The 26,591-nt window shown below is 52.2% G+C and overlaps 1 protein-coding gene across 1 annotated transcript in view; it reads left to right on the top strand.

Annotated features, from left to right (window-relative positions):
* Positions 1-26,591, top strand: part of GRIK3 (glutamate ionotropic receptor kainate type subunit 3) — a gene marked incomplete at both ends in the record, with an annotated part of 102,618 nt that overhangs the window by 30,710 nt on the left and 45,317 nt on the right. Inside the window, one exon of the mRNA XM_084300479.1 lies at positions 26,178-26,354. Coding sequence (XP_084156605.1) covers positions 26,178-26,354 — 177 coding nt within the window. The remainder of the gene's footprint in view (positions 1-26,177; positions 26,355-26,591) is intronic.

The raw sequence follows: 26,591 nt of genomic DNA, 5'->3' as shown, positions 1-26,591 counted from the left end.
GGTTTGACATCAAGACATGCCCGTGTCCCTTTCCCAGGACATATGCCCCGGGTGTTAGCACATCCCAGGAACTGTTTCACCTTTAATCTCTGTTTTTTAAACATCTCACCTTGTGAACACAGCCCCAGACCTCAGTGTTAGGGCAGCCTCTGCCCAGCAGACACAGCGTGCTCTCGGTGCAGGAGCTTTAGACACGAGCAGCTCTAGCAGAGGTGGCCCTGGTACGGCCGCCCCCACGTTGTCTGTCCTCCATCCGGGGGGCCCAGCGCATTGCAGGGTTCAAAGAACCCCTGGCAGCATGCTATCATCTCTGGGAGTGAGATTACAGCTAGTACTGAAAATTGCACAAAATGCCTCCCCAATGATGGAGATTGCAGGGAGGCTGGGAAAATTACCTTTTTCATTATGTCTTAAAAACACTGCAATCTCAGCCTGTGCCTGAGATTCTAGGAACTGGTACGGTGTTCAGAATAGCACTGCTGGAGTGGGCTTGCAGAGAGCAGGAAAATGGAGCCTTCTCTTAGACAGATACATCAGGACCCTCAGGACTGCTCCTTTTAAATCCCAGGACTTTGTGTATTGGTGGTTGCTGGAGAGCTTTCTGCAGCTCCCAGCAAACAGCAGGAAATGCTGCAGGCAGGTTTGCAAGAGGAGAAACTGGCCCCCAACAGCTGCTTTTGGAGGACCTCAGAGGGTGCTTCCCAGCCCTCTGCTAACCCAGGACCGGTCTGGAGAGGACCCAGGCACCAGGGACACCCAGGTGCCAGCACAGAGCTGCTGCATGGGGGGCTCAGGGTCCCTCGGGGTGCTGCATGCTGCTGGGAGCAGGGCAGCGGCTGTCAGCACTGCAGACAGCAGCACTGCTCATCCCCATTAGCAAAAAACAGCTTATGCTAACTGGCAGGGAGACATATGCTGAGGTGTGAGCGCTGAGGTTGCCAGCCAGGGCTCTGCACAGCAGCCTTGTTACCGTAAGCAAAGATGTGACAGCAGTTTTGCCACCTCCATCCTCTGGGACAACCGGGGAGAAGCACGGAGCCAACCTAACCCCAGGCAAACGCAGACCACGGAGCACCTGCGGGTGTGGGTACGGGCTGCCTGGGCTCAGATCCTACCTGGGAAAGGGAAAAACCTCATGAGGGGAGGGGACCCTGCAACAAGCAGCAAATGTAGGTGGTGCTCTGCGAGTGACACGTCGCTTCTCCCAGATCTCTGGGAAAATTTACAAGGAGAGAAATGCGGGAGATCCAGAGAATTTACTGGAGCCTGGAAATACATTTTCTTTGGCAAATCAGAGAAGGAGAAAGCTTTGGCTGGGAGCCCATCTTGGTTTATTGCTGAACCGAAGCCAGTAATAAAATTAAAAAACAGGAGAAAGAGAAAAGACATGAGAAACATAAAGAAATGGGAAAATATGAAATCGGTAACAATAAAGGTAAATTACGAGTTAGGCAAAGTAGAAAATTTATAAGAAAAGTAAAGGCATCGTGGTAAAATATTCATGGTTAGGAAGGTAAAGAATAGGTGAAATCCTATGCAACACTTATAAATCAGGAGGGCATTGTCAGCTGAATTTGGTGTAATTGCTAACTGCAGAAGTAATCCACAAATGACTAATAATTATTTTCTACATTTTACGCAAGAGGAAGGGTGATGTTTATTAGCACTGAGGGATGACAAAATGCATTCCTTCCCATCAGCAACAGAGGGGGAGCCGAGGCTGGGGCTCCACAGAGAGATGTCCCAAAAGAATTCAGCAAACCCAGAAAACCTCCCCGGGCCCCAAGGTGCTGCCTGCGGGTGGCTCCGGCTGACTGGGGGATGCTTGGAACAAAACCTGTAGGAATGGGGAACAAAACCCCAAACCTGTAGGAACAGGGAGGTTTTGGGTGCTGGGACTGTCAGCACGAGGAAAGCAGGGTAAGGCGGGTAGCACGAGCATTTGCAAGCAGAAATAAACACCTCTCAACACAGCTTTACAAAAAATGGTTGTCAAACCTAACTTCATTCCTGATGAGATTTGGGATTTGTGCAGTGCAGCCCCTCTCTTATTCTGTGTAGGGCTGTAACATCAGTCTGTGTGCATGGCCCCTAAGGAAGGACTGCCATAAAGCAACAGGAGGAGCCCCCTGGGAGGATGCCCAAGGGGCAGAGTGCCTGAGGAAGGTGCCTCTGGATGGGATGCATGGCACAGGGTCTGGTACCAAGGGCAATTCTTGCTTTCCTGCCAAATTTTATCAAGAAGTCACCATAAGACCAACTGAAGCCTCCCTAGAGAAGACACCACCCTGGAGGGTTAGATGAGTGGAGGCTGCACACAATTTTAAGAGCGAGGGATGAAGGTTTCTGTTTCTTACAGTGGATATCTGAAAACTGAAACATCCCCCTGCTTTGGGGCATCAGAATCAGAAATTTGATTTTGGAAGAAAAGGGACTCGAGGGCTCTTTCCCTCTGCTCATGTTATTTGGTGTAGTCATTCTTTTTGTCCCCTCGCCCTCCCCACCACGGGCACGTAACACATCCTACGTGCTCTTGAATGGAGAGCTGGAAACAATGTGCCATCCCCAGCTAACTGTGAATACAGCAGGAGTCAGCACATTTCTGAAGCAGTTTGTGTTTCTGCTATAAAAAGTTGTTTAGATAAAATGCACGAGCAGGGCACAGCTGCTCAGGTTGCTGTTGTTGCTCCATACACACTTCCTCTGCCTGGCTCCATTTTTTCTGTCATTTTTATCAGCCAGTGAATCTTATTTCCCCAAACAGTGTAATAGTAGGGTGCTAAATAATGTCATTAAGGCAGGTGAGAACAGATGCATCCTGTTTGTGAAAGCGTTACTTCCAATTGAATCAGCCGGGCGAATTCACTCCCTGTGCTACGGGGACACTTAATAACGGTGCCTCCTCTCCTTCACTCGCCTTCCTGGGGCACAGACCTGACACACCACTTCCCAGTCTGCTCCCTACTCAATTTGCACAGTTTTCGTGGCTACCAGAAACAGTGAGTGGCTCCAGACTCGGGGTTTTGTGGCAATGTGGTGGAGCCAAACACCCCCCTCCAAACCCAGTGCCCCCAGGCACCAAGGAATCCCCGGCTGAGCTCGGTGCTTAGCGCAGACCCACGCAGCACTAGAAAGCGAGGTACAACCCGGCAGCCCTGGGACCAAGCAAAAAGGACAGTGTCATTTCAGAAGGCTGGGGGCTGGGTTGCTTTCTGTGTGATTACTGGGGTGCTTTCCATGGGATTACTGGGATACCCCAAACCCGCAGGAATTTACAGTCCCCCAGATCCCTTTGTAAGGAGGGGAAGCTCCTTCCCAGACCCAATTTAAACCCGTGAGGTGGGCTCAGTGCTGGCTGACTGCAGCGACACCCAGCTGCTCCTTCCTCTCTTTGAACCAGCCTTAGGGAAAGGCATCGCCGGGTCCCCTGGCACTCACTACCAGCATTTTCCCCAAACAAAATGTACTGCTGCTGCTGTAAATGTTTTCCAGAGGAGACTCAGGATTGTCATTTTTCAGGGAAAGACGTGAAAGCAAATAAAAAAAGAACAAAAGCATTTATCATCAGCATTCACCGCTGCTACGCCTGAACGTTTCAGCCCCCGTCACCACGGCGTTGCTCCAAGATCCCGGGGCAGGTGTCGCACTGTGGAGGACAGAAAGGCATTTCTGCACGGAGGCTCCGCGTCTATCACCACCCATTAATTGAAAGGAGTCCTCGCCCCATAAAGCATTCCATTAGGGAAGATGTGCAGAGAGCTCTTTTGTTGCCACTTGACCCTCACGGTCTGTCCTTTTTGCCGCACGCCTCCAGACCTCGTTGCACGCCCGATCGCTCGGCGGATAACCACGCTGAGGCTGCAGGAGCACACTCAGGGAGGTACACGCGGACCTCGGCTGCTGCCCGGAGCTCGCAGGGCTCCAGGAGTTCCCAGCCCCGCTGTGGAGACACGGCCGGGAGGGCTCCTGCACAATGCAACAGCAGGCAGACCTAACAAAGGAGCTGGGAGGCCTCAGACATCTGCTTTGTAAGGAAAACCTTTGCTGCTCCTGTATTTGCTTGCTAATTCAGAAGAAGAGATGAGTGAAACCAAGAGGGTTCGAGCAGCTGCCCGCACCAGCCTCGGTGACATGTTCAGTGAGCGCTGCCCCAGCGCTGTCCCCGTGCAGCCCTGTCCCCAGAGCCCCACGAGCCCTCTCCCTGCTCCCTGCTGGCCCCATACCGCCTCCAGCCCCATCCTACCGCAGTCTGGTGGGAACAGGGCTCAGCTCCCAAACCCTGCAGTCACCCCGACCCCAACCCCAACCCTGTGGCACAGCCCAGCAGATAAACTCCTGCGGTGAGCTGCTGGCACGGAACAGAGAAAAGCCTCCGCTGCATGTCAGCTTGGCTTGTGCACGACGAGCTCTTCCAGACCACGTGCAAGAGGCAAAGGGGATGAGTGCTACGAAGCCTTGTGAAGCACGAGGGTTGTGGCACAGAGGCAGGAATGACCCAGCAGCCCACCAGCAGCCCAGCAAGGCTCTGCAGAAGGCTGCATGGGGTGCTCTGGAGAGGGGACTGTGGGCAGCGTTGCTGCCATCGGTACAGACAGGTCCACTGGGACACAGTGACACCTGGAGTGAGGTCACCGAATGCCTGGCACGAGCTGAGACGCAAGCAAAGCTTCCAAAGCACCTCCCGAATCTTATCTGAGCAACCTTTTGTTCAGCCAGACCTTACCTGCCCTGCCCTTCTCCCTTGCTTACCGCATTACGCTCGCAAAATAGATTCAAAGCATTCCAGGGCATGACCTTGTCTAACAATTTGCCCCGCTGGGTGTCTGAAGCGCAGTTTAAAATAATGAATAATAAATGTAATCATCAAAATGCAGTAAGGCAGAAAAAGGGAGCAGCAGGTATACGTGACCTAGCAGAGAAGGGAGGGCTGGGCTGGCAGGAGGGGTCAGCCTCACCGCACAGCCCCGAGGCAGGATTTGTCCCACGGGGAGCTGGGCTCAGGCTGGGGACGTGGGATGGTGAGCAAAGCCCTACACTGAGATCCACAGATCCCAGGGACAGGAGGGTATTCGCCTCTTGTGCTTATTGGGTTCCTGATGGAAAACTGCTTCTGCTCCAGGTCTTTATCCACACATGTGCTATTCCCACGGATATTTATATCCTGCCACTCACTGCTCTTCCCTTTGCTGCAGCTTGCTGGGACCACACCGGGTCCTTATGGGGCAAAGTGTTTTCCCTTACTGCCCAAACTAGCCAAGTATCATCCCCTGGCTAAACGCACAAGTGAAGGTGCTCATACCAGACCGATATGCATAAAAGGCTTCTTTTAGCTGGGTTTCTGAAGACATTGCATTTGAAGTTTGCGTCTCCTGTAAGTGCTTGGCAGTAGAATACCAGTGATTACGCATTCTCATTAGATTTTGGTGTTAATTGAAAATGCTGTTGAAAGCTACGGAGTGTTGTTGTGCTGCAGCGTAAGCGACCTCAGCGAGGTACGAAAAAAGGAGCCTTTCCTTTGAAGAGCTCGGGGAAGAGATGTCTGTCACCGAGATGCTGAGAAAATGCACTGCATTATTACTTTAGGAGCAGAACAAACCTGGCTTGTGCACCATCAACGCACAGCGGTGTGCAAGTGCCTGTACTTGGTCCACCCAGAGGGGCTAAGGCCCACAGCCCTTGCACGAGATTTTGGGATCAGCTCTGACCTGGGAGGGGAGACGTCCTCCTGCACAGCCCGTCTGCCCGAGGCAGCCATGCGGGCTGGAAGCCAGCAGTGTTTGACTGATGCAAGGCTGAGCCTTTCTCTTCCAAGCACTTTCCATTTCCTTCATATTTAGCCTGACAAATGCAAGAAGTACTCGACTAAGTCAGACAGGGCTTCATGCAGAAATAAAGTAGAAGCTATCGCGTAATTCTGCTCTGACAGGAGGCAAACACAGTAATCTGGGCAGTGTTTTCCTTTAAGTTTCTTCAGACATAAAACCTGAAGTGACAAGGAGCATGGCAAGAAGAAAAATTGCTCTCATGTATCCCCGGAGCTGAAACTGCTGAGTGTGGCAGAGCTTCCCCAAATCCCCTTATTCAGGGCACGCTGCTGTAACGCGGGGACGTGGGGATGAGATATGCCAGCGCCACGTTCGGCACTGAACGGGCAGGGGCTGTTTTCTGTCCAACATGTGCATAGTAATGAGGGCTAAGGATGGCGTTTCACAGGCAGGAAGGTTTCATGCAAGCTAATTTTATCATCCTGTGAGCTCACACAGTCACAGAAAATTGGTACCTGACCAAACGAGGTCTGTACAGCACCAACAGAGCGGAGAATGTGCGCTGGGCAACTTCTGAAGAGTTCAGCTCTCAGTACCTTGTGCCATGGGGCCATTGAAGCCTCGTGACCAGTACATCAGCACCCTTTCATGTTGTCTAGAGGAAAACTACTGGGCTCGGGGAGCCAGGGCTCAGTTTCAGCATGATGAAGTTTCTCCTTCCTTGAGATGAATCACTGAGCGCCAGCGAGGGAGGGCTGTGATGCACGCATCGGCTCTCCTCGGATCGGGGTTGGGGTGGGATCTGCCTTCTGATAGGGTTAGTAAACAACGCTCTTCTGGCCCTGGGTCGCTGCTAAATATACCGTCCTGTGGGAGAAGGTCATGCTAACAGACAGCACGCAAGATGCGTCTGTCAGGCAGCTTTAAAAACGAAGATACAAGAGGGTGTCTGCAGATCTGCACCGCCACGCACCACGTACATGGCAGCGGATTTAGAGAACAGGCTCCATAAACAATGGAGCATCTGTTTGCAAAAAGCAGACAAAGCCAATAATCAGGCCTCTGCTTATTTTTATATCATAATTCACTGCTGGAGCGCGAGCGCGTCTGCGGCTCGCCTCCTGATAAGCAGCAGGCAGACAGGGACGTGGCCACCAGCTGCTGCTGCTGGCACCGCTGCCTGCGCTGCAGCACGGCGCGAGCCCCGGCAGCACGGCGCGGGTGGGAGCTGCTGGAGAGCAGAGTGATAAAAAAAAAAGTGCAATTCTGTTAGAGGTGAAGGAAGGGGGCAGGCAGCTGAATTGCGTCCCTGCTGCACGGATTTGGCAGGGACAGTCCAAGGGCCCTGCAAGACCCACGGTGTGAGGCGTGACCCCCGCCGGCTGCCGGAAGGGTGCTGAAGGCTCACGAGCCGGAGGAGAGAGGTATTGGCAGAGAGAAGAAAAACGACCCAAATATAAGTGACAAGTGGTGTTCGAGTAGGAAACTGCGCCTTGCTGAACTCTGCACATAAAATGAGTGGAGAGAGTGGAAAACGTCTGAAGCAATTTGAGGAAGTTTATTGAATCCCCACAGGGAGCTCCAGATGGTTCGTGTGGCTAGCGCGGCTTTTGTTGCTCAAGGAAAAGCTGCCCTGAGTTTTCAAGAGCCTTTGTGATAATACCGGGTCTCCCTTTTCCCCACGGACACGCGGATTTTGTCTCTTTACCCCCTGAGGCACTACCAGGGGTCCTCACTCCCCACCCCAGTGCCTGAGCCCCCCCAAGAGGAAGGCATCTCCCTGAGCAGCTCGCCACTGCGGGACTCCTTCCACGTTCTTGCGAGACTCCTTCTCAGCTCTGCATTTCTGTTTTATGATGCTTCAAGATGTCTTTGTGGCCTCTATAACCAGACAAGCTGTTGCCATCGCACTGGGGGTTGTTCCCTGAGGTTTCTCAGCCATCCTAACGCTGTGATGTAGCAGCTCCCCCAGCAGGACAAGCCACAGGGCTGGGGACAGGCTCCTGATGCTTCCCCTGCGGGTGGCCCTACAAGCACAAGCCCCAACCTTGTCCCATCCCCAGCCGGAGGTGCAGAAGCAGCAGGTTTAATGACACCCACACTGTTCCCACGTAGCCCAGCACCTCACAGCACCACCACCACGGAGGTGGAGTCCCTGCACAGCCCGTGGAAGATCACGGGGCAGGTGAGGGGAGGTGAGGGCAGCTCTTCCCTGTGCTCCGCTCCCCATCCCATCCCAGCCTCACGCTGGAGCAGAGCCAGGCACGTAACTGGTGGAAAGCAAATGAATCATCCAAGTCCAGGGGCATCAGCAGCTCAGGAGCAGCTTGCGACTTTGCAGGCTGTCTCAGAGGCAGGGAGAAGTCTTTAATCAATCGGACACGCACGCCGTTATTTCCTTGCACTTTCCCGTGGTCTTTCCCCTCACCAGAGATGCCACGCGCTCGCTGTGTTCTACCTGAAGTGGGAACAAAAGTATTTGAGGTTGTCTTTTCCCAGTTGTGCATTTTTAATTGGGCTATAAATTCCGCTTTGTTGTGGTTCAGAATGTTATTTTTATTTTCCAATAGAACTGTCTCTTCTTTGATGAGGGCAGAGATTTATTACCCAATTTCCAAGTTTTATGTCTCCCTTTTGGTGTGTTGTTTTAGCTGCTTCCTAGTTATGCACACAACCCCTTTTCCCCATCTTTTTATAGTTGCATTTCCTCAAGCCCTTACTCTGTGCTGCTCCTTAATGCCCGTGCCTTTTAGCCAGTCTCCTTAGGATTCATCGTGGACCCATCCGCCAGCCTCCGTTCCCCCTTTACAGCTTCTTGAGGATGTCTTTGAGACTTCCACAATTAGGCAGTGTATTGCCATCGAGCTGTGCCATGTTAGGATGATTTTATGGCCGAGTTTATGCTCTGGCCCTGGGCCCTTGCACAGAAATACTGAGAGGACATCTTGCGTGTTTATTTTTATACACCCGTGGAGAACATAACGGTGACCTTCAGTCCAGCTCCTGGTCATTAATCAGTAGATAAAGCCGCAGCAAAATACTAGAGGAACTGTTAGAGCCCACGCCGTTATGGGGTGTGCTAAGTTTGTGCAGTGGGAGAAAAACAGAGTCACAGCTAATTGAGGCACAAACACCTCGTAATGAAGTAATTAAACCAAGTCCTTGGGGTGCTGCCCTGGAACGCCTCGCCACTGCTCGGTGCGGGGGGCAGAGCTGTGGTCAGGACACGGGCAGGACGCCGGCAGTGAGAGCAGTGGGAACAGCACCGTGCTGGCCCTGAGGGTGCTTACGGGGACCACGAAGGGGCTCCTCTTCCCCACAGACCTCCCTGGAGGAACCCTCGGAGAATGGAGCCTCGGGGACTGGGGCTGGAGCAGCGAGGAGCACGCAGGTTGGCACAAGTCAGAGGTGCGGCCATGCTCCGGGATGCTAAGCCTGCTGGGGCACAAGAAGCGTTTGGATGATGCTCAGATGTAGGGTTTGAGTTTTGGGTAGTCCCACGTGGAGCCAGGAGCTGGCCTCGATGATCCTCGTGGGTCCCTTCCAACTCGGGACAGCCTAGGATTGCCACCACCCATCACAGCCGTGCTCAGCTTTGGAGCAGGCTGGGTTTATCACCAGCCTCTCTCAGTTTGCTGACCTTTCTGCACACATTTGCTGTGTTTGTTTAAGGAAAAGCCCTTTTTTTTGCTACTGAACTGAGGAAAAAAGCATCATCCCTCAATATTATTTCAGTCTATTTATACAAAGTATCTCAGGGCAGACTTCAAAGGTCACAGGAAGACTCCAGGAGCTAATTGGCCCCATTGTCTCTACCACTGCTTTTGACATGGGGAAGGCTCCTCATTATTAAACCCGGAGAAGCCTTGGTTATTAGTATCTGATATTTCTTAACAGAACAATTCACAGCGAGATTCAGTGCGTGCAACTCCTCAGCACAGCTGAGAAAAATGGCTTTTCTCCCCTGTCCTGTGGTTGCATTATTTCCACTAGTGGTAAGTGAGCATCGAGGGGATGAAAGAAGTTAAGAGAGGCATTTGTGTTTATCCCTTTAGCTCCAGACACAGCCATCGTATGTTCTCCCTGTGACCTTTAGCTTACGTTCCTCCCGCAGAAATAGGGCTTTACGGATCTTTGTCTCAGTACTTAACAAGCAAAGATTATTTGAAGAACCCTGCAGAAAAAAAAAAAACACACACACACCAAGTTTTTCACATTCTCGTAGACTTGAACACGTTTCAAATTTGCTAGCAAGTTATATTTGAAATAGATCAAAAATACGTGCTTGTGTGAGTTCCAGAAGGCAAAGCTAAAAATAGAACCAAGAGTAAAATCTGCATGGGTGGAAGAAGCAGCGCCCCGGCACCCGCACGGCCACCCGCGCTCCGGCACGCTCCTCACCCGCAGCCAGCGGGACATGTCCTTGTGTCCCCACGGGGGAACCAGGAGAGCTGTCGTGTCCCGAGCACCCAAAGCTCTGTCCCCAAAACCTCCAGCACCCAGGGGCTGCATGGTGTGCAGCTCCGAGCTGCCCCAGCCCCAGTGGATGCGTGGAGCTGTTGCCGCACCTTGCTTGGTTTACAATCAGGCAAATCGCTTCGAGTTGCCCTTGATGAGAAACTGGCACCGTGTGAACCTGGAAATTAGCAAAAAGCTCTTCAGCCCCTTGATTAGGGGAGGGCTACGGCAGCAGGAAGCTGCTCTCGGCAGTGATCATCAGTGGCTACTTGCTTACACGAGGGCGAACGCATGCAGGAGCGATCCCCAGAGCCGGCAGCCCCCAGGGACCTGTGCCACAGCCCTGGGGGGCAGAATACCCCAAAAACACCCCAAAAGCCCTGCTCCAGCAGCAGCATGGCCTGGGGACACTGGGCACGGCTACACGATGCAGCAGCTGCCCAGCAAGGTGGTCCTCAGCACCGGGTGCTGGTGGTGAGCTGTCCCCTGCAGGATGAAGGCAATGCTGCTGCCCACCCTGCTGCGTGCACCCCGCCAAAGGATCCTAGTGACCAACTTTAATTGCTGGAGATCAACCTGGCTGCTCCCAGGACTTGCATTTGAATTACTCCATAGGAAGAAATTAATATTTGTATGCTTGCTTAGGTGAGGAAAAGACCAAACTCATGTTTCAAACCTACCCAGTTGTTTTAGCAGCGCATGAGTGAGTTCAGACAAGCCCCTATGAGCTCTGAAAACTCAGCTGGAATAAACAGTTCAGCATGCTAATCCAGTTAGGGTTTCCATACTCCTCTCCGAGGGTACTGCAATACCATTACTGCATTAAGGCTCGGCTACACGAACCAGAAGGAGCAGAGGTTGAACCAGGGGGATTTGGGGTTTCATCAAGCCTGCTGTCTCTGAGATACCACATCATTTTCATTTCCGTTTGAAAGCACTAATAAAAATCTGTTAGTTCAACGTGAATGCTTCAGAAGTGCTTCCTAAATCCCCAAAAAATGAACACATGAGCTTGGATGCACCCAAATTAACTCATGGGTTTGGGGGAAGCGAGCACTTAATTACTAAAGCATGGAGAAGGACTACGGCAATGGGAAGTTCTGCAGCGAGCACGGAAGGGCACTGCTGTGGCTATGGCAGGGGGGGTGCAGCAGAGGATTTGAGGCACTTTCTGTGCTGAAGGCTGGCAGGGGGAAGGGGCAGGAGCTCTCCTGGAGGCTGCGCCAGGCCTCCAGGCACAGCAGGACCAGGGGTTGGGGCCAGGGAGCTGCTCCGCCAGGCTCAGGCAAGGCTCACCTGGGCTGGATGGATGTGGATGCGCACGGCATAGAGCTGCAAACCTTCACGTGGGCTTCCCGTGTGCAAGAAAATCTGATTTCTCCTACCTCGTGCATTTCCCTGGATCTGTGAGTTATGTACTTCACTTTGCATTCAATTCCCGAAGTTTTGATGTATTTGCTGTAGCTTTCAGCTGCACCAACAGCCGCTTTCTGGGCTGCCATGCTGCCATCTAGTTACGTCTGGTTACAGGTAGCATCTAGTTACCTGCACACGCTTACAAAGCGGCTGTCATTACAAAGCACCCACCTGAAAGGATGCACAGGCGTCTGCAAACACGGCTGGGACAACAAAAGCTGCAAAGCAGCTCGCTATCAAAGCCCTGGCAGCACTGAACGAGAGCACAGCGCTGCCGGTCGGGTGGCTGGGCTCGCTTCTTACCCTTTGCTCAGTGCCTTTAATGCCTGCCCGGAGCGGGGGGGTTAACACCGAGCACAGCTTCTCCTTCCACACGTGGCTCTGTGCTCCTCAAGGGTAAGAAACACCCGCAGAGCAGCAGGCCACTGGCAAAAGCTGCTGTCTAAAAATAAAAGTGCTTGCGAGCTGGAGCCGGGCAGAGCCGAGCCCCCCAGCACAGCAGAGCGCAGTGCAGCTCCCCTGGGGGAGCAGGGAAGCTCCAAGCATCCCCCTGGCCCAGGGAAGCCCCCTGCAACACCCCCAGCCGCGTCCCATCAGCAGGAAGGAGTTCGTCCCCAGCTGCCAAATGTGCTACCACAGCTCCCATTTTATTCCCAGCTCCCATCAGTGTTACTTCTGGGAAAAAAAAATAATAGCAGAGAGTCTGCACAGCGCTGCCCCGTGCCCATCACGCTGGGGAAAGCTTTTGGGACATGAATTCCCTGCTGCACTGCCACAACTGCTAATGAAGGTGCCTCAAATCCAGCCCACTGGGAGCTAACACCCTGAGAGGCTCACCCTGCCCGCTGGGCACGTGGATGCTACCCTGGATCTTCAGTCACTGCTGCCAGGTCGCAGGAAAGGAGAAGGGAGGGAGCTGTAAATGTGGTAATATGGATAACTGGAGCAGGTTTCCACCCCGGGGATATCTGTCCTTCCTGCGGCTGAGGGAAGCTTTCGGTGTCCTCAAGCTCCTTGCAGGAGCTCAGAAGCAACATAAAACCCAGGGCTCCTGCAGAGAAAACCTGGGATTTTTTCCTCCCGGTGAGCTTCCAAGTGCTTTCCTGGCTGGCAGCATCACGAGGCGTTACAGCACGCCTCGGAGACTGGCTGCTCCACTTCTCTACAACATACCAGGAGAGCATTTAACAGCAGAGCTTCTTTTACGATGTAAAAGTGAGGGTTTCTTTTGCTGCGAAGTGATGGGTTACCTGCTAAAACAGGCGATCCTTTGCCCCAAACACTCATCTGAGGCCCTGTCCCCCAAAAAGCCTGAGCAGCTGCAGTGACTGAAAGTGGAGCGAGGTGTCAGGAGACAGACAGATGCGTGCACAGAAGCAGAGTGGGACAACGAGGATGGGTCGGAGCTGGGTCTCCGAGGGAGCCCAGGCTGTTGGGGACAAGGAGGCAGCTCCCCAGGGCTCACAGCCAGCCCAGGCTGTGACAGTGCTCGGCACGGCCAGCTTGCCTCTTACGTTAATCCTCTCATGGTCAATTTAGAGCGAGGCAATGGGAAAGCTGATTTACCTAATAGTTGTCAGGCACCTGGTGCTTCTGAAATGATTCCTCCAGAAGCCCCAGATGCTGCCTTATCGGCACAAGTGGGACAGGCTGCCCCAGGGGGTCTTGTTCCTCGCCCTCCCTACACAGCTCTGCCAAAATAAATACCCGAGTTAGTGCACTGCTTCTGACCCTGCCACAGGCCTTGGTGCACACCCATGGTGATTTGGGGTTGTCTGCCAGCTGACAGCACAGCACGCCTTCCCGGCTGCACTGGGTCCCTGCCTGGTCTCTGCCAGGACTCTCCTGAGGACACGGACCAGGACAAAGCAGAAATGGGGGGACAGCCCCATGAATCCATCTTGGCATCACGACAATTCCCATCCTTGGGTTGGGCAGGACCATGGGGAAAAAGGGAAGACGACACCTGCATGAGGGAGCCTTGCATTGCACTTTATGGCTGAATTTCAGAGCTTTTCCGCATTGTTGCTGCATTTGAACAGCAAGGGCTGCAGCACAACCAGAGGTAACACCACTGGCTTCCCATGCTAACTGATAAGCTTTCATTATCAAGGCCCCAAGACGTTCTTGGTTGATTTTAACCACGGGAACCCCACAGATCACGCAGGCTGAATGCTCACCCTGACAAGTTTCGATACCAGCTTTCAGAGAGCACGCACAGGACGCGAGCGATGCCGACACTTCGGCTCCCCAGGTTTGGGCACAGCCACCCAGGTGAGTCCCACTAGAAGGTGCTGGCAGCGACTCCTCCGAGCAGCCTTTCCGTACATCACAGGCAGCAAGGAGAGAGCTGGGGATAAAGCAGATGCTCTGCATGATACCAGATACACCTCTGCAGCATCCTCGCCAAAGCTGCTTTCCGACGGTCCCGCTCTCTTTATTCATCTCATGTTTTCTTTCCTAGCTCCTTGAAACCGAAGGGATTACTTGGATTCTGCACCAGTGATCTGTAAATTAGAGGCTCAGCCAGGACGTCCCAGGGCTAAGCCCCGAGCCCAGGCATGGAGGCAGCAACCCCCTGAGGGTGCCTGGCCCACACGGGAGGAAGACGAGGAGGAGGAGGAGGAGAAGGATTGTTTTGCCCAACTTCAGGAGGTTTCCACACAATCTGTTGACTGCAGACACACTGTGGGGAGGAGGAGGAACGCTAGCGCATGTTCACTGATTATAAATAGGGTGGGAAAGGGGAAGCCTTCACTCCCCAGCTTTCCTGTCTGTCAGAAATCTCTTCCTTGAAGACTCTTTTTAATTAAAGTCAAACTCAGCTCAGCTGTGTTCTCAGCTCCCTTTGCGTCTCCCCCAAGCCTCCCTTCTTCCCCACTTTGCTCAGCTCCCAGCACTTCTTTTTTCCATTGAATTCCATCCCATTGATGCTCCTCTGTCCAGTGCTCCCAGTTTGCTTTATGCCAAACAACCCCTACATAGGAGGTTATCATTGATTCACCTAAAATGAAGGAAATGGCAGGAAAAAGCCAGCAGGGACAAGGTTATTCCTTGCCCCACTGGCACAGAGATCCCCACCAGGTGCCGAGGAACAATAACTCCTGCATGTCTACCTGCAGGCTCCGGGCAACAAAAAGCAATTCCTGCCTAAATACATTCAAAGTTTAAAGCTCTACCTTGTGCCTGCTGGCCTGCCTTCCCCTCCCAGTGCTCCCCCACCACTTTGGGAGGCCCCAGCTGCCCTGGGGGAGGCAGAAATCCAGCTAAGGAGTGACAGGGGCAGCCTGAACTCAACCTGCAGCCCCCCCACCCTCCCAGGTGCAGTTTGCCTGATGCTGCTCCTCGTTCATCAGCTCTGTGTGAATCCGTGTGGGCCACTGAACGCAAAATCCTGGGTAATTCATAATGCCGGGTCCTCAGCATTAAATAAGCACTGATCGCTGTGATAAATCCTAGGATTATCACAAAACAGCGAAGCTTTGGTGCGGATGGGTGCGTGGTTGGGTTGTTGCCGAGCACAGGAGTGGGGCAGAGCCGTCCCATGTCACTCCTGACAAGGTGTGAAGCACCAGACAATGCCTAACATCCCTTTTTAATTGGACTTGAATCCATTAATGAAGTTTCCCTACCCCACCTCCTCTATAATTGGAACGTTCTTGAAATTTCCCCTTTTCTGAGCTACCAAACTAATAATTTACCCACTTTAATTTGAGATTCGCTTAGTTTGTTTAGTCATAATAATGAATATTCAGCTTCATTAGCACATTTTTGGCTCAATTCATACTTCAATGGCTCTGTCAATGCGACACTTGGATCGCTGCAGAGGAGGCTCCCGTGCTGGTATGGACGTGGTGGTCGCTGGTGTCCCCCCTCCATGAGTGGGAGCAGGGGATGTACAGAGTCCTGGGGCTCCCGATCACTGAGCCCTGGGCTTGTAGGAGATGGGAAGGATCTCTAATTGATCTTCTGATCATTTAGGGGATACCAAAGTCCTTTTGCAGTCATGCTGCTGGGCAGTTTTCAACACGACCCTTTGCGCTCCCCGCTTGGCGTGTGGCTGTTGGTAAACTGAGGGACAGAAGACAGGAAAATAATGGAAGTATTTTGCAGACCTTTTTGTCATTCCCTTTTCTCTTTCATTCCCCAGAATAAAGCGCTGCTTTTAACCCAGCAATTCTTTCAGCCATTATTACCCTGGACATTCAGAATTAAGAGATGAAGAAATACAGATAGAAAGGAAGGGAAAGCAGCCACTCATAACGTTTTTCAAACAATACAGGTTTATAAAACGCCTCCCCTGGCAGATCTTTCCTGCTGTGAAAGGTGTTGCTGAAGGCAGATTGTGAAGGAATTTCTATGAAATCCCCCGGTGCCCAGTGCCCCCAGTACCCACCTGGAGACACATCCCATGGAAGATGGGCTCGTTGGGCTGCCCCATCCTCTGGGCACGTAGGACGAGCCCCAGACTCTGGCAAAGCCTCCTTTCTTTTTCTCTGTTTAACTCCATTAAAACGGAAGATAAAAAGGCTGAAGTAGGGATCTAAATCTCCCAGTTACATCTCTCGCCTGCCCCCGAGCACCAGCAGCACAGGGCAGTTTAATCACTCATTGCCTTGCGTTCACTCCTGCAGCACACAGCTCTTGGAAACCTGTTGAAATCTATTACAGACCTTTGATCTTTTCCTGCATAAAGGTTTTTCTGTAGGGAGTAGATGGGATTAAGCAGAAACAATTTCGCCAGAGAACTCTGTGCTTTTCCCCCCCTTTCTCTCTGCTTTCTTTTAAGAAGAGTGGGGGGAGAAAACAGACAAGATGCTAACAGAAAAGACCCTGACAAGGGCTTGGGATTTTCAGCTCCTGAATGGAATCCATTTTGTCAATCAAATTCAGCATCTATCAGGAGCAAAGTCTCAGCATGTGGCAGAAAAATCTTGCAAACCCGAACTGTTAAATATTTAGGGCAGATGACAAACAATATGTCATAATATTTGTAGAACCGCATTTGCTATTCAATGCATCATCTTCCTTAAAGTGCTGATTTTTGGAGGCATCAACACAAGAATGAGAAACAATCAGTCAACTGCCGGTATTTGGTTACATTGTAAATGAAGTGTAGGATTTAATTGGGATTTCTTAAGTCTAATATTATACACTACATGCCAGGTGGGTATTAACATTTATTAGCTGGGGCGTAGCAATGAATATTTAAGAAGAATGTAATTAACATGCGGCAATTCTAATTTTAATTGGGTTGAAGTTTTATTTCAGACTTCACGCCATTGCAGGACTCCTTCTACTGCATAGTTCTATTTCCAGGTAAAATAGGAGCAAGTGACTGGCAGGCAGGGAGGAAAAACAGGGACCCTAAATCCCCCAGTCCACCAACCTGCACCACTCGAGGCTGAGCACTCGGAGGAGCCCCGGTGGTCAGTGTCACTGCTCTGCCTCCGTGTTCACCCCGACAGCAGGTTGCATGCATAGGAATGAGTCCTGGCTCCTTAATTTCGGGACAAGGTTCAGACTGGGCACGGCTGCTGGTGACAGGGGTGGGTCATTGGTGAGCACCTTCGCCACTGTAGTGCCGCCAGCCACAGAACTGCCCGCTCCCATTCAAGGAGAAGGCAGCTTTCTGTCAAAATGGAGCATTTCTGGCTTTCAGCGCTCTGTATTCGGTTTGGTTTTCACAAATTAAGCACTGAGAGCCACTTGTGAGAAGCTCAGCAGAGGCTCAGGTGCACCAGCATGGGGACAGTCCCGCAATGAGCTCCACGGCGCAGGATGAAGACAAATCCCGAGCATTTCATCATCCTGCACTTTCTGCTACAAGCCCGGTCAATCACAGCCACGAGCCTGGATTTATTTCAGCTCTGGCCTTGTTTCTCCGCTTCATATTTTGCTTGAACCGTGCGCCAGATGGACATCACATATAACACCAGATTACACCGCAGGGCAATAAAACACGATAGAAAAATGTACTTACAGCTGTGTTGCCTAAACCCGGCATCGTACATCCTTAATAATTTTAAGCTTTCAAACTTTTTTTTTCCTCCCATACATTACAGTTTAAAATGTGCCCATAGCCCAAAGCACGGCTGTAAAAATGACACCTGAGCGTGCCTGATTTATTCCACCACCAGCCATTTCCAGGACGGCTCTGCCGATCTCACAGCCACGGTGAGGTTTTGGGGAGGGGACATCCCATCTGGACTCTTGTGCCCATCAGGGCAGCAACAACACAGGGGGTGACAGCCCCAGGGAGCACTCCCATGGGCACATTTGGGGATCAGACCCAACCTGCACCTGCGAGCATGACCAAATCCATCTCTTCTCCCCTGGGAGCGGGGGCTATTAGCCAGAGGCAGGCACAAACACTGGGATTTAATTCCACACTGGCAGCAACCCATGCAAAACGAGAACCAAATGAACCAAAGCGAGCGCGTGGTGAGGTGTCTGACAGCAGTTTGCACGTGGGTAGCCCCAAACTTGCAAGTTTGATTGTTTTGAGAGAGAAGGCAGCTTAAAGCCTAACTGCAGCCTTCGGTGCCACCGTGAAGGACACTGGTGGTGGCTGTCACTGGGCACCTTCCGACAGCTCTTACCCATGGGGATTTCTGGGGCTGGCACCCAGCGACTGGAGCCACCTGGTGCTGTGGTACACACAGTGGGACCAAAAGCTTCTTGGCATTGCCATTGCTGCATCTTGGTAGGAATCTACTCCTCGGAGATTATGGGGACACGTTTTTGTTTTAATTAATTAACTGAGCCTGCTTTAAAAAAAAATTAAAATGCCCGTTTCATTTTAATCATGTATTATGCAAATTAGAAATGTAAATATCATTAAGAAATCTGCTGCTAACTCAATTTATTTCTGCTGTAGCACTGCTGAAGGCCTTTGATCTCCGATTAGCGCTTTGATCCGCTCACTTGGTCGGGGTTACGCACTGCTGCTGCGGTGAGCGCGCCGCCCGAGATGTACAACATGCAGCAGGGGCAGCTCGCTCGCAGAGCACGCGATGCCAATCAGGTCGTGTGAGCTGCGAACCAGGAGAAGTTCACTGCCAGAAGCTGCCAACAGCACACGTGTGTGCAGACAGGAGCCTGTCCCCACCCCTCTGTCACCGCTCTGACAGCCCCCGGGGTGGCGAGGACACAAATCCCTGCACGTCCCAGGGAGGCACCGAGTCGGATGCATCCCGTGCGCCGAACGTGCAGGTCCTCTGTGAGGGCACGGCTCTTCAGAGCATCCCTATCTGCTTTCCATTACAAAGCAAGGCGCCATATTCCATTAATTTCTCATTTAGGGTGAGTAAAGTGCTGATACATACATTTTAGCTACAGTGCTTGTAATCAGTTAATTTAACCAGAAACATTAATAATGTATTTCTGTGCCACTTGACTGCTCGTCCATTAACAGCTTATACATAGGAGAAGAACGCCACCCCTTGTGCCACGGAGTACCTAATACAGTGCAAACGAAATAAGGTTTTGCATATTTTATATCAAAGCGCAGAAAGAGGGAGGTGCCGTCTCTTGGGAGCACAGACTTTGGGATGGATCAAACTACTGCCATGGGCTTCCTGCGCTGGCAGGCAGGACAACCCCTCCTTACAGGACACAAATTTTGCAAATTTCATTCATTTTCTGCTTGAGTTCATCCCCTTGGCATTACTCAGCAGATACCTGGCTTGGCATCCTGCCACAGAGCGTGGCTGCGTCTGTGGTGCCGGGGCGCGACTCCCCACCTGCCAGCCAGGGCAGCAGCCTCGGGGCTGTGGTCAAAAACCTCAGCTCTCACCTCTGTCCTCTTTATAAAAGAGAAGTGCGATGCACACAGGCAGCCCGGACACAGCAGCTTTGAGGTCGGTGCTTGTCCTGGGGTCTGGGCCCCAGCTTTCCATCGGCAGCCCCGAGGGAGCAGCCTCCGTGGTCCGGGGCTGCACCCTGGCACGCGGCGTGTTTATGAGGCCTGAAATTGCTTTGGATACTCGGCGGTGTTGCATCACATTAAGCGGCGCCACGCTGAAGTGACAGGGCTGATGCGTGATCAGGAGCAGTTTAAGGGGACGGGAATTCAGATCCTGCCTCTCTGTCAAAATCAGAAACTGATTGATGGACCTACGGAATTATTTTCAGTTCCTTTGCCAGAAGGTTTGTTTCAATAAGCCTGGAGGGCTGCTCACTGCACATAGCCGAAGCTGGAGCGCTTCTGCCTTTGCCCCATACGCTCTGACCACAGGAGCACACCGCGGGCTGGGGGCAGAGGCTCCACACCAGGCATGGGAAAGGTCCCTGAGTGAGTGGGTGCTGGAGGCTGGGAGCTCCCGGTGCCTCCCCAGCACTGCCCTCCTCGTTTGTCAGCTCGGAGGCTGATTTTGTTCCTGTCTGGAGCACAGCAGCTGGCATCAGCCCCCGGCTGAGCGAGGGAGCAGCTCCAGCTTCGGCTGCACTTTGGTTCTGGAGCATTTTGTAGCAGCAGCTCCTTGGGGAAAAGTGGAAGGAGAATCATTTTGAGGGAATAAATCAGTTGTTGCTTTTTTTCTTCTTCTTTTGTGTTGTTGTTTTTGTGTGCTGGTTTTGTTTGCGTGTGCTATTTATTGCCTTCTGGATTCTGCTGTTCTCACTGCATCGGTGCCACTGTGCGTGAGACCGTCACGTGCTGAACGGGCAGCTCTGGGGAGCTCCAGTTCCGTTCCCAGTGCCCAGCCTCGTGCTTCTGAGATCTTTCCTTTACCTCCCGCCAGTGTGGTCTCACTTCCCTCTATCAGCACCAACAGCAGCCCTGGAGGAGATGTGGGGCAGCTCAGCAGGATCTTCCCTGGCTCATCCTGCAGGAGGAGGCTCCGGTACCGGTCCCGTGTGCTAACGCTGCCCCCAAACCAAGCACTTCAGAGTACAAATTGCCACGGCCCCGCTGCTCGAGAAGACAGGCATTTTGTGGCCTTGGAGAGCAGACACAGCAACCAGAGCTCTCTGGGCACAAGAGCTCGGTAAGAGGAGGCAGGAGCTCTCGAGTCTCTGGAGGAGCCGAGGCTGGCTGCATCCTCACTACGAGCTATTTCAAAACAAGTATTTCTTCCAGGATGTCACATGGAAAGAGACTGTCAGAAAGCTGTCTAAATGTGTTAACAACACTGTCAGCGGGGGAGAGAAAAGTGTTATCAGAAATAGTTGTTCTTCAAAGCTAAATAACTCCGTGATTTTATAAGGAGTAAAAGATAAGAGATCACACCACACACCGAGGGCTGGAGGAATTTTCTTTCTGAGAAGGAAGCCGTTTGTTTTGTTAAAGAGAAGGAGAGGGGACAAAGTGAAAACCCCCAATACTAAAATACTTTGACTTTCTTGACTTGGCTTTCTACGGAGCTAAAAATAACCGGCTGCACTCAGCCTGGGCGGTTGCAGCTACAGGTAAGGGAAATCACGAGAAAAGGATTTCCAGCCCGCTCGCCAAGGCTCCCTCCTGGCTCCCTCAAAGCTCGTCCAGCCAAAGACGGGAGGGGGACAGCAGATCTGTGCTCGATGCAGATCACTTGGGCCTGTTCTGATGGCCATCGGGGGGAATTTTGGTGGGACTCGGGTTGTACCCTGGGCAGAGGGGTTCACCCGGTGCTGCTCAGCCTCTGCAAGCCTCCCTTCCCAGTGGCTGCCCCTCTGCTCGGCGCCCAAGGGGCCATCTCGGGCATTTGCTTTGGATCTGCTGTTTGAATTTTGTAAAGTCCCCACGTCAGCACCACTGTCAGTGGTCATCAAATCGAATCAAATCGAATCAAATCATACAAAATAATAAGACGTGCAGTTGATTCTAATTAGTGTGTTTTCTCGTTTGCGGATTGATGTTCTCTGGAGAGCAATTAGCCTACTTTAAAGGTAGAAGACAAACACTTCTTAAACGTGCCTGGCGACTGACGTCTAAAACCCAAGCAGCCAGAAGTAACAACGGAGAACACGCACAGTTTCCCACTGCGAGGATGGCCTCAGCTTGTCCTCCCCATGCCTTTTCCCATCTTTTTTCCACAACACCAGAGCTGCACCGCTTTGGGATCCCAGTTGGAGGAACGCAGAACAGATGACACTCACCACAGATGTGGAGGAAAACCAGTTTGGTTCCCCATCCGATAACGCCGGAGCCTTTGTTTTCCCCCAGGCTTGCTAACAACTGTCCCAGGTCCTTGGTTTCCCAGTTCTCCCAGTTCTCCCAGCAGGGACCATGACGTGCCGTCCACCTGCAACCTGCAGCAGCGCAGCCTTTCTTTGCTGTGGGAGCAGGGGATGCGTTGCAGCGCAGTGCAGGACATGAATCACACAGCCTTCGGGTTGCTGTGCAGTCCCAGGCTTCAGATCTTCAATGAAGAAAACTTCAAACGCCTCCTTCTGCCTTTTTTTTTCCCCCCATTAAAGCAGTGGGCGCTGAAGCCTGCGGCAGCCATCTGTTGAAGTGGGGGACTTGTACCCTTGGCTGCCATCCCCAGGAGGGATGAAGGGCTCTGGGCACCCTGCCCTGCTGGGAGGTGTCCCTGCCCATGGCAGGGGTGCAGTTGGATGATCCTGAAGGTCCCTCCCAACCCAAAGCACTCTCTGATTCCGTGGAGCTCACCAGCACGTGTCCTGCCTCATGGCTTCATGCCTGTCCCACCAGCTGGGTTTTGGGGTGCCAGGGGGATGCTTTGAAGTGCGTGGCTCTGCTGGGTTTCCAGTGCCGAAACGAGGAGGATGGATGGCTCCAGCACCAGAAATGTAACAGCAATAAGAACTGGTAGCATTTGATGGTATTCTGTCTGGGAAAATACCTACAGGCTGGACTGAAGCATCTTCTAGAAGGCTGATTCCCAGATCTGGTTCCCGTCGTACTGACTGCTGCACAAACATGGCATAGAAACGAGGTTTTCAGGAAGAAACACGCATACAAACAAACCCAACCCCAAACTGCTAAACCTCACCGTGTGCCCAACAACCCGTGGCATTGCAGGATGGGGTCTGTGGGCTTCCCTGCCTGGGGAAGGGAACAGCACGGTCCCTGCCTGCACCAACCATGCAGGCAGTGCTCTGCCGGGCGCTGTGGGGACGTGGCAGTGCTGGGAGCTGTCGGCGTGTCAGACCTCGTAGCCACCTCTTATCTGCCCGCCAGGCTGGGGAGGCGAGGCAAGGAGGACGAGGGAGCTGTGATGTGAATAGACAAAGAGGCAATGCCGAGGAGAGGTCGTTAGCACCAGCCCAAGTGAGCAGCAGCAATTCATCTCCCCGGCGTCGGAAATAACTTCCCAAACTGGGCGGGGGCAGAAATGGTTTCAAGAGACAGCAACAGCAGAGACCCTTCAGTTTTACTATCTCTGATGAAACTTGTTTATAGGTATATAAAAGTGGGAACTGTTTTGTTGTTGACTTTTTATAGCCCGTTGCTTTTCTGTATCTCACCAGAGTAAAGCCCCGGGGAAGGTCCTGGCACAGCCCCACAGGCGATGGTGCTCCCTGGGGAGCACAGGGAGGGCTGCAGGCATTTTGCAGCCCCCCCAGACTTTCCCCTGCTGTCACACCGGCTGCTACAGCTCCTTTCCCCTTTCCTGGCACCAGCAGTGCTGGGGAGAGACAAGGAGAGAGCAGCACAAGGGGGAGGTGGCTGGGCTGGTGGTGGGGCACCGTGCCCAGGGCAGCTCCTTATCTCTTGGGGAGCATTCGTCTGCCTCGACTGTGTGACTGCTTCCCTCCCAGCAGCGTCTCACTACGGTCACTGCCGATGGATTTTTGTGATTGGAAGTGGTGAATTCGGCGAGATTTGCCTCATGTTGTTTGCTGCAAAAAAATAGCAGGTGTCCAATGTCTTTTGTTTCAAGGGAAAAATGGGTTTCTGCCTGGAAGTGTAAAGGCCTTTTTATGGACTTTAAAAGAATCCAAAGTGAGGACAGAGAGAGAAAAGGTTTGGCTTTCCTGCGAGCTGGTGGGAGCCTGAGCTCCCTCTGCTTTCACCATGGGCAAGGAGAATCCTTGTGTGTAAATACAACCAGGAGAAATATTTCCTTTAAACAGGAGCAGTGACCATTTTGAGGGTGAACGTACAATTTTCAGAACTGGTGATGACTTCACCGTGTTGCTAACCGAAGGGCAAGGGAGGTGCCTTTGCCCCAACACCTTGCAGCAGATTGCCTAGTTTAGTTTTAACCGTGGTTGGTTGTGGGGCACACACGGGGTCCCCAAAACCCTACGATCCACAAACTGATGCCACATCCCTCATCCTCTCCGCAGCACGAGCTGCTATTCTCCATTTTGCTAAAATGGAAGAGCTGCAACAATTATTTTCGTAATTAGCTGGCTTTTCAAATTAATGCCAGTTATGCTATGTAATCATGATGAAGATTATGCATTAATCAGCTGTTTCAAGCCGGTTATTAGGCTCTTTAAATAATGATTGCAATGAGCAGATCTGAAGGAGAGAGGCAGGAGCCAGCGAGGAAGGGAGGCTGCTCGCGGCGCGGCGGCTGCAGCGCGAGATCTGCCATCAGATGCTCCCCTTCCCGCCGCGCCTCCGAGAAAAAGAGCAGTCTGTTGCATGCGGTGGCTGCTTTTAACACCTTAGCAAATGCCAGAGATTTCACATTGTCCCGCTATTTTCAGCACCCAGCAGTGTAGCCAGAAATATATTGCTCGTGCCTGTCTGCTCGCTCGCTGCCTGGTGCTAAATTCAAGCTATTGGGTGGCTGCACAGAAAATCCTTCTCTGTCGAGAAGCCCATTACATCCAATTGCATGTCTGGGAGGTGAATTTATTTGGGCTCAAGCACCAGTAACCCCCATACCCAGCCCTCCTGTATCCATCATCACAAGGCATGCTGCACAGCAGCCCTGCGAGCTCGGGGCTGGGAGGCTGCCCAACGCCAGCTGCTTGGGAATCAGCACAACACAACCCCGTTAGCACTTCAGGATGATGCTAGAAAACAAAAAATGCTTTGCTAAAATGTTCTGGACAGCAAGGCTTTGTACAGGAAGGATGAATCTCATGCTCACTTTATTTCTGTTTATTGTTTCTGGTGTAATATAGAGCACGAACCTTCCCTACCTTATGAAACTTGGATGAGCTACCAGCATACACAAACACTGACGTGGATGAATCATTTCCTGTGCACCAGTCAATACCCAAAGGTTTCAGCGTGATACATTGAGAATGAAGCACCTGGACAATTTTTCCAGGCTCCTGTCTATATTGCTCGGCATTCTGGATTAAAAATGTGGTCAGAAGGGATTTGTTGAAGATCACATGGGATTGAAAGGGGGCTCCAGAACAAGCACCCAGCCCCTTTTTCTCTACTCTTTCCCTTTTGCCCACGTTATTACTGAGATCAAAAACATTTCTTCCCATCAGAGACATGCAGTGAACACCTCAAACGTTTCTGCATGTTTATCAGTGGAGATTAAGCACCATGTGCTACAGCTGGGAACACAGACACACAAAGTGTGCAGGGAAGCAACTTGCCATGATCACAGCGGGCGCTTCCTCCAACCTCCCTCGTGTCCTGGCTGTGCAAAGTGCCGTTGGTGCTGAGGCTCCTTCAGCCCCGGCTTCGGGTGGGTTCCTGCAGGGGGTGCCGAGTTTGGCTGCTGGCAGGATCGTCAGCTTGCCTCTCGGCACAGCGGCAGCCTTGGCTAAGGCCAAATTGCCACAAGAAGTATGGCTCACGCCTTCTGGCTCCTGGAGGAGGATTCCTGCAGTTGCCTGAAAACTAGGAGGGCTGACTAGACATCTGTTGTCTATAACAAAACATTTTAGGACTACCTTAAATTGAAGAGGAAGATTTTCTTTCTGCTAATGAACCCAGAGACCATCTGTTACCAATTGCACTTGCTTATCTCGCTCATCCATTAATTATTTTGGTTTACTTTTTAATAAGACAGAGTGAGGTTTATGTGTCTTTCTGTGGTTCTGGAAGGGGCACGGGACTGTGCCGAGGCAGAGACAAGGACGTCCAATTACATAATTTACGCCTGCACTGAGTCACTTCAATTAGACCGGCTGTCGGTGGGGAATTGAGGACGAGACTTAGAGCCATGGAGCCGAGAAGCGCAGCAATCCTCCGACATGAGCTTGTTGCCCTTGGGGAGGTGCTGTGGCATTAACAGCTCCCGAACACTGGGAAGCGTGCGTCGAGGATGTGCATTACTGAGCAGAGGAGCTGTAGGGTTGGCAAATTCAGAAGTCTCTGCTGGTTGGAGTAACAAACCTGGATAAGCCGGCAGGAGGAAGGGCAGAAGATGCGAAAGGCACTAAAAAGGGCCCCAGAGCAGCCAGCAGGGACAGGGGCAGCTCTAAACACAGGGGCCCTGAGCACGGCCCCCCAGTGCCTTCACAGCAAAGCTGGCAGTCCAAATACTGCCATGAACCAGCACGTAACAAAACCCCAGATGTTTTTATGTCCTTACTCAGAGGGGGACATGTCCTTGTTCAGCTTGCAAGTGTCACGGGTCCAGCCAGGGCTTTTCTTGTCCTTGTGACACCAGGGGATGAATCCGGCTTCCCCCGGCTCACTCCTGCCTCTCTCTTGTCTTCCAGGAGGAATCTTCGAGTACACAGATGGCCCCAACACCCAGGTTATGAGTGCGGAGGAGCAAGCCTTCCGATTTTCCGCCAATATCATCAACAGGAACAGAACCTTGCTGCCTAACACGACGCTGACCTACGACATTCAGCGGATACACTTCCACGACAGCTTTGAGGCAACCAAGAAAGGTAAGAGCACAGCACACGCCTCGCAGCTTGGTGGTATTTGTTCAGCCCAAACCCACATGGCTTGGGTCCACCCCAGCACCGTCCTGCTCCGCTCAGCACTCCCGGTTAGAAGTCAGCCCAGAGCTGACCTTCCCCAGGCATTTTAGTACAAGGAACGAGCATTTTTTCCTTTTTCCTCTGCAAACCTCACACAGCTCCTTTCAGCATTTGCTTCTCATCCCAAGCGAAGGTCTGCAG

This window comes from Netta rufina, assembly GCF_964035555.1.
Source record: "Netta rufina genome assembly, chromosome: 23".
Classification (NCBI taxonomy): Eukaryota; Metazoa; Chordata; class Aves; order Anseriformes; family Anatidae; genus Netta; species Netta rufina.
Note: the sequence above shows the minus strand (reverse complement) of the source record. Positions and strands in the feature narration are given on the sequence as shown.